This window comes from Chiloscyllium plagiosum, unplaced genomic scaffold, assembly GCF_037043375.1.
Source record: "Chiloscyllium plagiosum isolate Xiang-an unplaced genomic scaffold, Cpla_swu_hap1 HiC_scaffold_36, whole genome shotgun sequence".
NCBI classification, from domain to species: Eukaryota; Metazoa; Chordata; class Chondrichthyes; order Orectolobiformes; family Hemiscylliidae; genus Chiloscyllium; species Chiloscyllium plagiosum.
Window position 1 is genome coordinate 18,049,098 of NW_028270174.1, and position 14,226 is coordinate 18,063,323.

The 14,226-nt window shown below is 41.6% G+C and overlaps 1 protein-coding gene across 2 annotated transcripts in view; it reads right to left on the minus strand.

The window, feature by feature from the left end:
• LOC122539437 (uncharacterized) overlaps positions 1 to 14,226 on the minus strand; it is a 73,363-nt gene that overhangs the window by 21,521 nt on the left and 37,616 nt on the right. For both annotated transcript variants that reach the window (XM_043674277.2, XM_043674276.2), the window contains exons 6-8: positions 13,147 to 13,266; positions 12,136 to 12,309; positions 5,393 to 5,625 (exon numbers count right to left, since the gene is read on the minus strand). In XM_043674277.2, coding sequence (XP_043530212.2) covers positions 5,393 to 5,625; positions 12,136 to 12,309; positions 13,147 to 13,266 — 527 coding nt within the window. The remainder of the gene's footprint in view (positions 1 to 5,392; positions 5,626 to 12,135; positions 12,310 to 13,146; positions 13,267 to 14,226) is intronic.

The window sequence follows — 14,226 nt, forward strand, 5'->3', positions numbered from 1 at the left end:
TTCCTGATGGAACTCTCACCATATGTATTTATGATGCGTTCTACACACAGTTAGTACCTGTTGCAGACAGGGGATTGTAGAAAACAAATTTCAGTGAACGAAATAAGACAGCCATTTTACAGCTGCAGCCATTTAGCAATATTGGGACGGAGGCTTCTTCAGGGCTCCATGCTCACAGAACACTCTTCAGTTGAGAGATTGCTGACTTAACCATGGAAAGGAAGACACAGTTTGTGGTCCCCAGGGGAAGAAGGCCCACAGATTGAACTGTGGGGGCTTCAGAGTATGCAGCACATTGTCACCTTCAATAGGGAATGTCTTCTGAAACCTGGGTTATCTTGCATATAGCACTCAAGAAATGCTTCCAGTCTCTCATTATTCTCAGGGTAAAGAACTGAATTGAATTGAATTGAATTTGAATTGAATTTATTGTCATGTGTACCAAGGCACAGTGAAAAGCTTTGTCTTGTGAGCAATACAGACAGGTCACATAGTCAAGTAGCATAGATAAGAAAACAGTGAACTACAAACAAAGACCAGTTCAATTTATAACTGTGCAACAAGTGATCAACTAAGACTACAATGAGATCTTGATCAGATGGACCAATGGGTCATGGAGTTACAGATGGAGTTTAATTTAGATAAATGTGAGGTGCTGCATTTTGGAAAGGTAAATCAAGGCAGGACTTATACACTGAATGGTAAGGTCCTGGGGAGTGTTGCTGAGCAAAGAGACCTTGGAGTGCAGGTTCATAGCTCCTTGAAGGTGGAGTCACAGGTAGGTAGGATAGTGAAGAAGCCGCTTGATATGCTTTCCTTTATTGGTCAGAGCATTGAATATAGGAGATGAGAGGTCATGTTGCGGCTGTACAGGACATTGGTTAGGCCACTTTTGGAATATTGTGTGCAGTTCTGATCTTCCTCCTATGGGAAGGTTGTTGTGAAACTTGAAAAGATTCAGAAAAGATTTACAAGGATATTGCCGGGGTTGGAGGGTTTGAGCTGTAGGGAGAGGCTGAATAGGCTGGGGTTCCCTGGAGCGACGGTGGCTGAGAGGTGACCTTATAGAGGTTTATAAAAGCATGAGGGCCATGGATAGGATAAATAGACCCTTGGGTTGGGGGAAGTCCAGAACTAGAGGGCATTGATTTAGGGTGAGAGGGAAAGATTTAAAAGGAACCTAAGGGGCAACTTTTTCATTCAGAGGGTGGTACGTGCATGGAATGAGCTGTGGAGGAAGCAGTGGCAGCTGGTACAATTACAACATTGACAAGGCATCCGGATGGATATATGAGAAGGAAGGGTTTACAGGATATGGACCAAGTGCGAGCGAATGGGACTAGATTCATTTTGGATATCTGGACGGCATGGACAAGTTGGCTGAAGGGTCTGTTTCTGCATTGTACATCTTTATGACTATAATAACTGACAATCTCTTTGATCTGAACAATTGATATGGCTCTTGAATGGATACATTGTGAATTAAACATAAGATTTGTTTGTCACTGATTGGCTAGAATTTCATAGAATTTTACACACTGGATCTGTAGATCTGTACTGGAGCTTCTAAAAGACCATAAGATGTCAAGGCAGAGGTAGACTATTCAGCCCATAGAATCTGCTTTACTATGCGATGAGATCATGGCTGAATTGATCATCCTGAATTTTACTTTCCTATCTTTTCCCCATAACCCTGAATCCTGAATGATTAAACATCTGTCCATCTCTGCCTTGAACATACTTAACGTCTCAGATTTGGCAGTCCTCTGTGGTTAAAAAAAATTATAGATTCACTATCTTTTGTGAGAAAAAAAATCCTTCTTTTCTCTGTCTTAAATTAGTGACTTCTTACTTGGAGATTATGCCCTCTGGTTCCAGACTCTCTAGGAAGGGGAAAACAACATCTTTTCCACCTAAATCTATCAAGCCCCCAAGAATCTTGAAAAAATAGAAATTGCTGGAAATGCTCAGCAGGTCAATGAAGAGAAATCAGAGTTAGCATTTCAGATCCAGTCACCTTTCCTCAGGTCTGATTTCTCCTGATTCTGATTTCTCCTCACAGATGCTGCCAGACCTGCTGAACTTTTCCAGCAACTTCTGTTTTGTTTCTGATTTACAGCATTGGCAGTTCTTTTGGATTTTATATCCTCAAGAATCTTTTACGTTGCAATAAGATCTCTTCTCATTCCTCTAATCTCCCACGAGTACAAGCCCAAATTATTCAACCTCCCCTCATAGGAAAAACCCTCCATACCCAGGATTAGCTTAGTGAACCTTTTCTGGACTGCTTCCAATTCTCCACTCCACATCATTTCATCTTACCCTTTCATTCCTCTGTATGTGACAGGAAGCTGGATAATTAAAGCACCTATGATAGTCACATCAAACATTCCATATTACGGCGTGGCCACATGCTATTCTTTGAGTAAAAATACTTACAGAGCATCTGAAGTCTTTGTGACATTTGATCAATGGAGTTCATTCCAGGCAAACGAGTCAGTTCCATTTCCCTGCTTTGTCCCACACATTGCTCCAAACCTATTTAGCTTAATTTGTACCCAATCTCCTTCCAAAGTCATTAATCAAATCTACTCCTGCTGTACTTGAGGTTTTAGCATTTGTGGAAGAGGTTCTTCTTCATAATATCTTAAATCTGGTGCAGAATGATTTGGGATAATCTAGCAGACTGCCCATGTGAATTCTTTCACCTTCTCCATTTTTTTACTTTCTATTTAAAACTAAGAAGGTGACACTGTACTATAATCACAAATTAAAATGTTTAATTTTTAACTTTGTTCTTTCTTTCTACTTTGTTGTTAAGATTCTGTACTTGTACATAAGATGGTGCCTTGTGTGGTGACATTATACAGTTTTCACTGCACTCCTGTATTTTTATGTTTGAGTACACGTGACAGTAAAATCGAAATCAAACTGAATCAAATCAAATGAATGCTCTGGTAGCTCCACAGAAGAGAATTAGATTAACCAGTGACTGAGTTGTGTTTGTTGCTGTAAAAGAGGATTGTGTTGGTATCACTTAGTTGGCAGTGACCTCTGACCTTACTCAGATGAAGCATTCCTCAGAAGGTCAACTCACACATGTCTGGAAACCAAGATAACTAATTTACTACTTTATGAGGGAAGCCCCATCTTTGGACACACTGCCAAGGGGTCCCAGCTGTACCTACCCACCTGTACCTGCTTTGAGGTAAGGGGTAGGGACTTGAGTGTGTAGCAACACTTATCCTCCTCTCTTCATCAAAGCAGATGGGCTTGGGGAAGATGAGAGTGCCAAAGTCCCAAACTGCGAGAATAAACTTCAAAATATGTTAAAAAATAGTACTTTAAAATAATTAATCTTCATTTCAGAAAGCGAAAGTTAAATTAACTTTCAGAAATGAAAGCATATACAATTGCAAAAATTAAGTAAAATCAAGTTTAACTAACAATGTTGTGGAAGTTATTTAACTGATTCCTATGGTTTTCACCTGGGAAGTATGACTCATCCACTATAAACAGATTGCTGATGTGTTTTCCTCTTACGCGTTCTCCATCCTCAGGTGCCAAATAGCAGAAAGTAAGAACAACGTGTCCCTGAAACAAATCCCGCACCGCTCTACTCACTTCATCTGCTGCCATCCCTGCACTACTAATGCTCAGTAGCAGCAGTGTATACCATCGACAAGATGCACTGTAGAAATTCACCAAAGATCCTGAGATAGCACCATCCAAACCCATGACCACTTCCATCTGGAAGGACAGGGGCAGAAGATACATGGGAACACCACCAGCTGCAAGTTGCCTTACAAGTCACTCACCATCCTGACTTGGAAATATATTATTCCTTTACTGTTGCTGGGTCAAAAACCTAGAATTGGCTGCACAAGGGCATTGCATATCTACTTACAGAATATGGAGTGCAGTGGTTCAAGAAGGCAGCTCACTAGCACCTTCTCAAGTAAAACCAACTCTAAATGACAGCAATATGGAGGATACTTAACTGATCCTCATGGTGTTCACTAACATTTCGTAAGCTCAAAGAATAACCAGCAGACTTAGTTCAAATGTGTTGGAGTCAGGCACCAGTGACCACTGCTCTCTCAGTCTTTATTTTATTCATTTATGGGACGTGGACATTGCTGGCTGGGTCAGCATTTATTGACTGTTTCTAGTTGCCCTTGAGGAGGTGCTGGTGAGCTGCCTTCTTGAACCGAACAAAATAGTGCCCATCCATCTCGTTCGGATAATCGAGGTTCCCCTGTATAGTGGATGAGTCATACTCCCTAGGTGAAAACCAGAGGGATCAGTTAAGTATCTTCCACAATGTTGTTAGTTAAACTTGATTTCTGCAGTTTTATGTGCTTTCTTTTTTGAAAGTTAATTGAACTTTCACTTTCTGAAAAGAAGTTTAATTATTTTAAAGTACTATTTTTTAATAAATTTTTAAATTTATTCTCACAGTTTGGGACTTTGGCAAAGTGTTTACTCTCATCTTCCTTCCCTTCCCAAGCCCAGTCTCAAATCCCTACCCCTTGCCCGATAGCAGTTGCAGGTGGGCAGGTATAGATGAACTGACAGTGGACTTCAAAAGCCTCTCCTCCACCCTCTATATTTACACCTCCACGATTCATTCAAAAAATAACAGAGGGAAGAGCACTCCTTAAAGTCTGTTGCATTAACTACTTGGGTGTAGAAGTGACTGGTTCTCAAGAAGGTGCCAGTCCATTATTTGTTTGGACATCAATGTTGTCATCCACATCATGAGGACAAATAAGCAGTTGGCATTAATCAGTTAGAACCTGGACGTGGACATCATGAACTGTGGAGGCTTAAGACCAACACTGACAACAGTCTGCAGTCCTTTCCAATGCAGAGGAATATTATCCCGTATTGAGAGATTGCACCCAGTGCACTTGCCTCCTCCTGGATTTGCTTACGATGAGGAAATACAGGGTGAGGCACAGCAAACTGTATAGCATAAACACTACGAAATGTTACAATTAATCGCTGCTTTCTTAAATATGAGTTTAACATGAATGGCATAATAACTCAATCCTTTTCAGGATGGAAACCAGGGATTTCAAAATAGCATGAGATATAACTGAATAACTGCATAATTCAAATGGCTGAACAGAAAGAGAATATCTGCCTCTGACTGTACCAGTGCTATCTTCTCGAATCCCCTTTCCCTGTGCCCTTTTATAGTCTTCTGTCTGAGCCAATTCCCTTTTCAATGATGCTAAAGACTCTGCTTCATTAGCCACTACATTAAAATGTTCCTTTTTCTAAAGAGCCTCTACATGAAAATATCCTACTGACATTCCCCTTCAATGAAAAGTCCAACTCTACTACCCTTTATTCCCCACTTAATGACCAATGTAAGCAACATTACCTGTCATCAGAATTAATTTGTAACAAAGAATCTTCATGCTTGTGACATTTCAATTTTTTCAATGTTTTCAGCAAAAGTTCTTTTTGATTGAATATCTGTTGCCGTTCACATTCTAAGGTCTTCAGACGTGAAGTTAAAATTTCCTTTTCACTCTGCAGTTTCAGCATCTGCTGTTCTGAAGCCTGCAAGCTTTGTTTCAATCTTGTTACTTCCAACAAAAGGCTTTCGTTTATCTGTCACACAGAGAAATTGATGTTTGTGTGTGCATTTTGGAGATGACATTAAATTAATTGCTCCTTCTTACCATTGTTACTGCGTTGTTACAGTGTAGTAGAAATACAGTGATGAGATGTTACCCTAGATGCTGCTGAAGTACCTGCCTGTTCTCTGTTGGATGGGAGCCTTGAAGTTTGACTGAATTTCCCTATTGCTGAAATTCTTGGACTCCATTGCATATCTTGCTAATTCAATTACTTAGCAAGGTACAAGCCAATCAGTTGGACAATCTACTAATGACTAAAGCTTTCAGACTGATTAAAATTCAGACTGGGGTAAATTTTGCCTGTGTGTGGAAATATAAATTGCAAATATAAAACCATTGAAAATTTACACCAGAGATCGATGCCATTTGGCCCATTTCATTTTTGCTAGCCTAAAAAAGAGAAATCCAACCTGATCCTGCTTTGTACCACTTGATTCACAATGCATATTGCAGTATTTCAAGTCCAGATCCAGGAGCTTTTTAAATGCAATGGGAATATCTTCCTTTGTCACTCTTTCAGGCAGTGAGTTCCAGATCCATACTACCCTTTGGGTGACAGTAAATTGATACCACATCTCTTGTTTACATCGTTCCCAATTTGAAGTCAGTGGGATAAGAGATGCTTAACAGGCATTTTATGCACAAAACTTTTCTAAAAATGTAGAATTAGCTCAGATGCCTTTTCCCACACCAGTTTGGAAACAGAAGCATGCATTAAAATACTAAATGGAAGAGGCTGCTGTCACACAGGCAACTGTTTCCACACAATTACATGAAAAACCTCTACATAGCTCAATTATCTATTTCACACCAGTTATATTACACACAGTTTCCATAAGGCCATAAGTTATAGGAGAAGATAAGGGCCAATTGGCCCATCAAGTCTGCTCTGCCTTCACCCATGGCTGATAGGTTTCTTAACCCTACTCTCCTGCATTCTCTCTGTAACCTTTATCCCCTTACTAATAAGAGCATATCTATCTCTGTTTTAAGTACACTCAATGACTTGGCCCTCACAGTCTTCTGCAGCAACAAGTTCCACAGATCCATCATCCTCTGGCTGAAGAAACTCCTCCTTGACTCAGTTCTAAAGGACCCAGCCTTCACTCTGAGGCTGCGTTCTTGGGTATTAGTCTCTCTCTCACTAGTGGAAATATCTTCTCCATGTCCAATCTATCCAGGCCTTTCAGTATTCTGTAACTTTCAATGAGATCCCCCTTCATTCTTCTGAGCTCGAATACAGACCCAGAGTTCTCAACCATTCCTAATATGCCAAGCCTTTCATCCCAGGAATTATTCTTTTAAACTTCCTCTGGACCCCTGCAAAGTTAGTACGGGGATAGATACGTGACCCAAAACTGCTCACAATATTCCAAAGGTGGTCTGATCTGAGCCTTATATAGGTTTATCAGTACACTTCTGTGCTTGTATTCTAGTCTTCTCAAAATGAACTTTAACATTGTACTTACCTTCCTAAGTGCCAGCTGAACCCTGATCTTACAGATTCATGAACACAATTCCCAAATAACTTTGTGCTTTCTGAAGCCTTTTCCCCATTTAGAAATTAGTCATTGCCTCTATTCTTCCTAACAAACCTCTAGTTTTCCCACATTGTATTCCATCTGCTACTTCTTTGCCCACTCTCCTAGATGTCCAACTCCTTCTGCAGTATCCTCACTTCCTCAACACTACCTGCCCCTCCACCTGTCTTTGTGTCATCTGAAAACTTAACAAACATAATTATGTCCTCAGTTCCTTTGTCCAGATCGTTAACATATATCATGAATAGTTATGGTCCCAACACCTTGTGTGGATCTCTACTAATCATCGGCTGCCATCCTGAAAAAGACCCCTTAATCCCCACTCCCTGCCTCCTGTCAGTCAGCTAATCCTCTATCTATGCCAGTACCTTGTCCCAACAACATGGGCTGTTACTTTATTTATTAGCCTCCTGTGTGGCTCCTTGTCAAAGGCCTTCTGGAAGTCCAAATAGATCATGTCCCCTGGCTCTCCTTTGTCCACTTGCTCATTATCTCCTCAAAGAATTCTGACAGGCTTGTTGGGAATGACCCCCCCTTGACAAAGCCATGTTGAGTCATCGCTATTTTACCATGCACTTCCAAACACTCTGCAATTTCATCCTGAATAATGGGCTCTAAAATCTTACCAAAACCAAGGTCACACTACCTTGCCTATAATTTCCCATCTTCTGCATCCCTCTCTTTTCAAAAGTGTCACATTTGCCACTTTCCAGTCCTCTGGGACCCTCCCTGCTCCAGTGATCCCTGAAAGATCACCACCAATGCTTCCATTGTCTCCTCAGCTATGTCCTTCAGAATTCTGGAGTGTAGTCCATCTGGTCTGGGTAATTTATCCACCTTCAGACCTTTCAGCTTCCCCAGCATGTTCTCCTTAGTGATAGCCACTACATTCACCTCTGCCCCCGATTCTCTTGAAGTTCTGGTATGCTACTGGTGTCTTCCACCATGAAGACTGATGCTAAGTACCTACTCGGTTCCTCTACCATTTCTTTGTTCCCCATTACTACATCTCCAGCCTCATTATCTAGTGGTCCAATATCCACTCTTGCCTCTTTCTTACCAAAGAACAAAGCAAATTTATAGCCCAGGAACAGGCCCTTTGACCCTCCAAGCCTGAGCCAATCCAAATGTACTGTCTAAACCTGTCGGTCAATTCCTAAGCATCTATATCCCTTTGCTCCCCACCTACTCATGCACCTGTCCAGATGCATCTTAAATTAATCCACCTGTACCACCTCTGCTGGCAATGCATTCCAAACACCCACCACCCTCTGTGTGAAGTACTTGCTGCGTGTATCCCCCTTAAATTTTCCACCTTGAAAGTATGACCTCACATTATTGAATCCTTCACCTTGGGAAAAAGCTTGTCTCTATCCATCCTGTCTATACCCTTCATGATTTTGTAAACCTCAATCAGGTCCCCCTCAATCTCCTTTTTCAAATGAAAATAAATCTAACCAATCAACCTCTCTTCATAGCTAGCACCTTCCATACCAGGCAACATCCTCAAAAACCTTCTCTGCACCTTCTCCAAATTATCCACATCCTTTTGGTAATGTGGCGACCAGAACTGTACACAGTATTCTAAGTGCGGCCGAACCAATGTCTTGTACAATGTTAACATGACTCGCCAGCTCTTATACTCAATACCCCGTCCAATGAAGGCAAGCATACTATATGCCTTCTTGACCACTCTATCCACCTGTGCAGCAACCTTCAAGGTACAATGGACCTGCACTCCCAGATCTCTCTGCCCATCAACTTTTCCCAAGGCTCTTCCGTTCATTGTATAATTCGCTCTAGAATTAGTCTTGCCTAAATGCATCACCTCATATTTGTCTGGATTGAAAACCATCTGCCACTTTTCTGCCCAACTCTCCAGTCTATCCATATCCTCTTGTATTCTTTGACAGTCCCTTATGCTTTCTGCTACTCCACCAATCATCGTGTCATCTGCAAACTTGCTGATCATACCTCTTCCAGATCATTTACGTATATTACAAACAACAGTAGCACCAACACTGACCCCTGTGGAACACCACTGGTCACCTTTCTCCATTTCGAGAAACTCCCTTCAACTACTACTCTCTGTCTCCTGTTTAGATTAGATTACAGTGTGGAAACAGGCCCTTCGGCCCAACAAGTCCACACCGACCCGCCGAAGCGAAACCCACCCATACCCCTACATTTACCCCTTACCTAACACTACGGGCAATTTAGTATTGCCAATTCACCTAACCTGCACATCTTTGGACTGTGGGAGGAAACCGGAGTACCCGGAGGAAACCCACGCAGACACGGGGAGAACGTGCAAACTCCACACAGTCAGTCGCCTGAGTCGGGAATTGAACCCGGGTCTCTGGCGCTGCGAGGCAGCAGTGCTAACCACTGTGCCACCGTGCCGCCCACTGTTGCTCCACCAGTTCTTTATCCACCTAGCTAGAACACGCTACACACCATGTGACTTCACTTTCTCCATTAGTCTACCATGGGGAACCTTACCAAACGCCTTACTGAAGTCCATGTATATGACATCAACAGCCCTTCCTTCATCTATCAACTTGGTCATTTTCTCGAAGAATTGTATTAAGTTGGTAAGGCACGATCTCCCCTGCACAAAACCATGTTGCTTATCACTGATAAGCCCATTCTTTTCTAAATATAAATAGATCCTATCCTTCAGTATTTTTTCCAGCAATTTTCCCACCACTGACGTCAGGCTCACTGGTCTGTAGTTACCCGGAATATCTCTACTACCCTTCTTGTTCAGGGGAACAACATGAGCAACCCTCCAGTCCTCCGGCACCTCACCTGTATTTAAGGATGCCACAAAGAAATCTGTCAGGGCCCCAGCTATTTCCTCGCTCGCCTCCTTCAGCAACCTGGGATAGATCCCATCCGGTCCTCGGGATTTGTCCACCTTAATAACCTCTAGCGTACCCAACACATCTTCCCTACTTATGTCAACATGATCCAGATTAATCAAATTTCTATCTCTAATCTCAACATTCATCATGTTCCTCTCCTCAGTGAACACTGATGCAAAGTAATCATTCAGAATCTCACCCATTCTCTCAGGTTCGACTCATAGCCTTCCTTCGTTATCCTTTAGTGGGCCCCAGCGTGATTCAAGTGGAGCCCATCCCATTGGAACCATGCCTCCTTCGCCAGTACTGGGGCCAATGTCACATGAATTCAAACACAATTCTCCCACACCACATTTTGAGCATTTATCTCTTTAATCTTGTGATCTTATGCCAATTTGCTCGTGTCTCAGACAGTAATCAAGAGATTATTATCTGTTTGACACTGCCTTTTAATTTAGCCCATAGCTGTTCATATTCCCTCAGCAGAAACTCTTCCCTCTTTCTACCTATTCTGTTGGTACCTACGTGGACTATGACGTAGTCCCACTCCAAGTTTCTCTGCAGCCCAGGTGATATATCCCCAACCCAGGCATGAGGCAGGTAACACAGTCTTTGGGACTCTTCATCCTGGACACAGAGAACCGTGCCCTGTTCTGCTGACTATACCATCCATGATTAGAGCTATATTTCTCTTTTCTATATCTCACTTGAGTGGCTTCCTGCACCATGGTGCTATAGTCAGTTTGCTCATCCTCCCTACCACCCATGCTCTTATGCATGCAGGGAGCAAGAACCTCAAACCCGTTTCTGGATGTTTACAATTCCAGGAGCAATGGTACAAAAACAATCGAAAGGGTATCCAAATATAGGTGCTGATAATGACCTCGTCCTCAGCCGGCAGAACTATCAGAAAGCATCAAAATCAGAATAAACTTAAAGACTGAAACAAACACTAGTGTGTGTGTGCCATCAAGCCTCCCAGGGCTATCACCATATCAAATGGAATAAGAAGGTAATGAGCACCAACAGCCCTAGTAATGAGGAATGAAGCCCAATGAAGTTCAGTGACCAACTAACACCAACTCCATTCACCCTGACCCCCACACCCACCACGATGGCCAGCAAGAGGTGCACACATAAAGGAACAGTAATAATACTGTTTGGTTCCTTGACCCTGATCGTGCCCTCCCCCCAATTAAGTCATTCTTCATCTTAATTTGCATTCTTTGCTCCCTATCACTGCTCCCTCCCCATACATTCTACAAATTATACAGAATTAAAGAATGTTACAGCTCAGGGAGGAGGCCCATTTCTGTGTTTGCTGACCAAAAACAAGAGTGAACAGGCCCTTCCGAACCACTTCATCCAGGAAGCTGGTTATTTATACATTTCAGTTTGATAACCCCATCAGCCTTCCTCATGGCCCAAAGGTTTCAAGACTTGGTAACATCCTCATACATCTCCACTTTACAGTCTCTAGTACAATCATATCTTTTTGTAATACCACAACCAAACCTGTAGTGCTTGAGCTGCGACCTATCATTTTATACATAACCGCCCTACTCTTAAACTCTGGATTAGAAATTTCCCAAGAGTAACAACCACTGAGAGAAGAGGTTCCTTCTCATCTCAATCTGACAAGGGAGGCTCCTTATTTGGAAAATGTGCTACCTCATTCTAGATCCTCTCACAGAGGATCATATGCTCTCAGTATTTACGTTGTCAGACCCCCTCAGATTCTCACCTGTGCCAATAAAATCACCTTGATTTTCAAACATCAATGAGTACTGAACTAACCTACTCAATGTAACCAGGGCCACCGTTTTATTCCAGTTAACAGCCTAGTGAAGCTTCTCTCAACCACTCCCAATGCAGCTGTAAGTAATACAATGGAACTGCCACTGTGCACCTCAATCTAGAAATAGAAAGAGGCCAAAAGTAGTGTGAAACTTCGCTGAGCTGATTTCTGTTCCCATTGTTGCTTGAATGGATGGAATGAAGTGTTGAGCTATATTAGTGGAACTGATTTCTTGGATGGATATGGTAATACAAACGGTCTCTATATGGTCTTACATTTCTATTAGCAGTTAGCTGTGATTCAGACTTGAGGTATTGCTTTTTCAGTCCATAGCTCTCACATTTAGTTTGGAATAGTTCAGAGTGGAGGTCTGCCATTTGGTTTTCGATTGATGCTCTTCCTGTTTCAGCACTGACAAGGCAAGATGGGATCTCTTGGAGATCTCCTTCCTACAATAATCAGAAATCAAAGTGAAGTTAATAATGGGTTGTTTTAAGCTCTGTCCAAATCTTGTAAATTCTGCTGTTCTTCTTGGTTGAGTATTTGTCTTGTTATAAACATTTACTATTTCCATAAGTTTTGAAGGAAAAAAAAACAGAATTTCACAGAAGTCCACAGAATATGAACAGTGGATATTTTAAAAAAACTGTATTACTTATAAAACTGCTTCCACTCACAGATAAATAAATGGAAATATGCAATATAGTTCCAAGTGAGAAACTCAGCCGGTCCAAATTTAAATGCGTTTTGATATAAAATGTTTAAATTAACCAAGTGCAATTTAGGATGAACGATCATGCATGAATTTCACAGACCAGGAGAAAACCAGGGTGAATGATCTCTGCCTGGATTTTCCCAGCTCTCCAACACCCATTCCATTATGGTGACACAAACTACATGACTGGAAACTGAACACACTTAAGTGGGAGGCTTCCTATAATTCCTGATTGTTGTCTGAGATTTGATGGGAGTGGTCCTGATCCCTTGTCATAACTTGGCTCCTGTCACATCTTTAGCCTTGACATAAACTGGATCCTGTATTAACTTTAGTCCTGACATCAATTTTGCAAATAATTTGTGGACCCCTCAGTGAAAAACTGTACAGAGTGGAATGTTTGGTAAGGTATTGGGGGAACCTCTGCAGACATTCAGGGAACTTGTCTTTTCCTTAGCAAAAAAACACCAAAAGCCTTATATACCTTGGGACTTATCTCTCTCCCTACCCTGTTTGTTAGCGTGTTTGTAGTTTGTTACACTAAAGGTGAGTGACATATTTTAATACTTACACCGATGACATTGTCCAGATTTACTCCACCATTCTTTTCCTTGAGATTCCAGTCTCTGTCTCGATACCAAGCCAATGAGCCATTCAGGGTGTGCAGGTAGTTTGGTGGCTGTTCTTTAGCCTAATATTCATTAAAATAATGTTATGATTGAGTAAGGATTGCGACTTTTAATTTCCAAACGGTCAATTTTATGGGTTCTTGATCTCAGTGTCATGAAAACATGCCTTATGTTAACTTTTAGTCCAATATTTAGAAATATGAATTGTACTTTTAAAAGCAGAAACTGTTTAAGAACTCAGATACACAGGAGACTTGAGATCACAGCCAAAGATGGCTACCTTAACTTGCACCACCACACATTCCACATTCCAAGCCATTGGAATGGAGACACAAACCCAACCAACGACAATGACCTCCTGGGGAATGTGACGAACCATCATCTCCTGACCCACTGACAAATCATGAAGGTAATTACCAGAGGTATTTCAATGTTGGAGATGAATCATTAAGTCTAACGTTGCCTAAGGGGACCCTGGATAAGAGCTTCCCAGATATCACCTAATTAAATTATCCTTGGAATACACTGCCAAATACCTTATCTGTATTCTCCTGGGTAGGCGAGGGAAGGTCATCTGGCAAGTCAACCCTTTGTATGTTAAGCAACTGTATCCTTTCAGAACTGAGACAAGCAGCTAAGATAGAGAGTCAAGTCCCTTCTGTCTCTCTCCCTCTCTATCCTACCCACCTGGAAGTTCCATTTGCTGACTGTGCTTATTCAGGAGCTCCAGTGTTACAGACAGCGACTTCTTAAAATAATTCAACCCAGTATTTTCCCTAAAGAACAAAATTAGCCATTTAGATCTTAAAATCAGAAGTATCAGGATTACTGAAGGATAGTTGCAAAACCAAAATGAATTCAGCCTGAAGCCAATTGAGTTACCAAACTGCAGACTGCGTATTCCTATCTTTTTCTGATTCTAACTTTGCCAACCTATCTTGCCTACTTTATAGTCTGTATTTGCTGGTATGCAAACATCAAGTGTGTGAGAGTGTCTGGCATATATTCATGTAGGTTAGAGT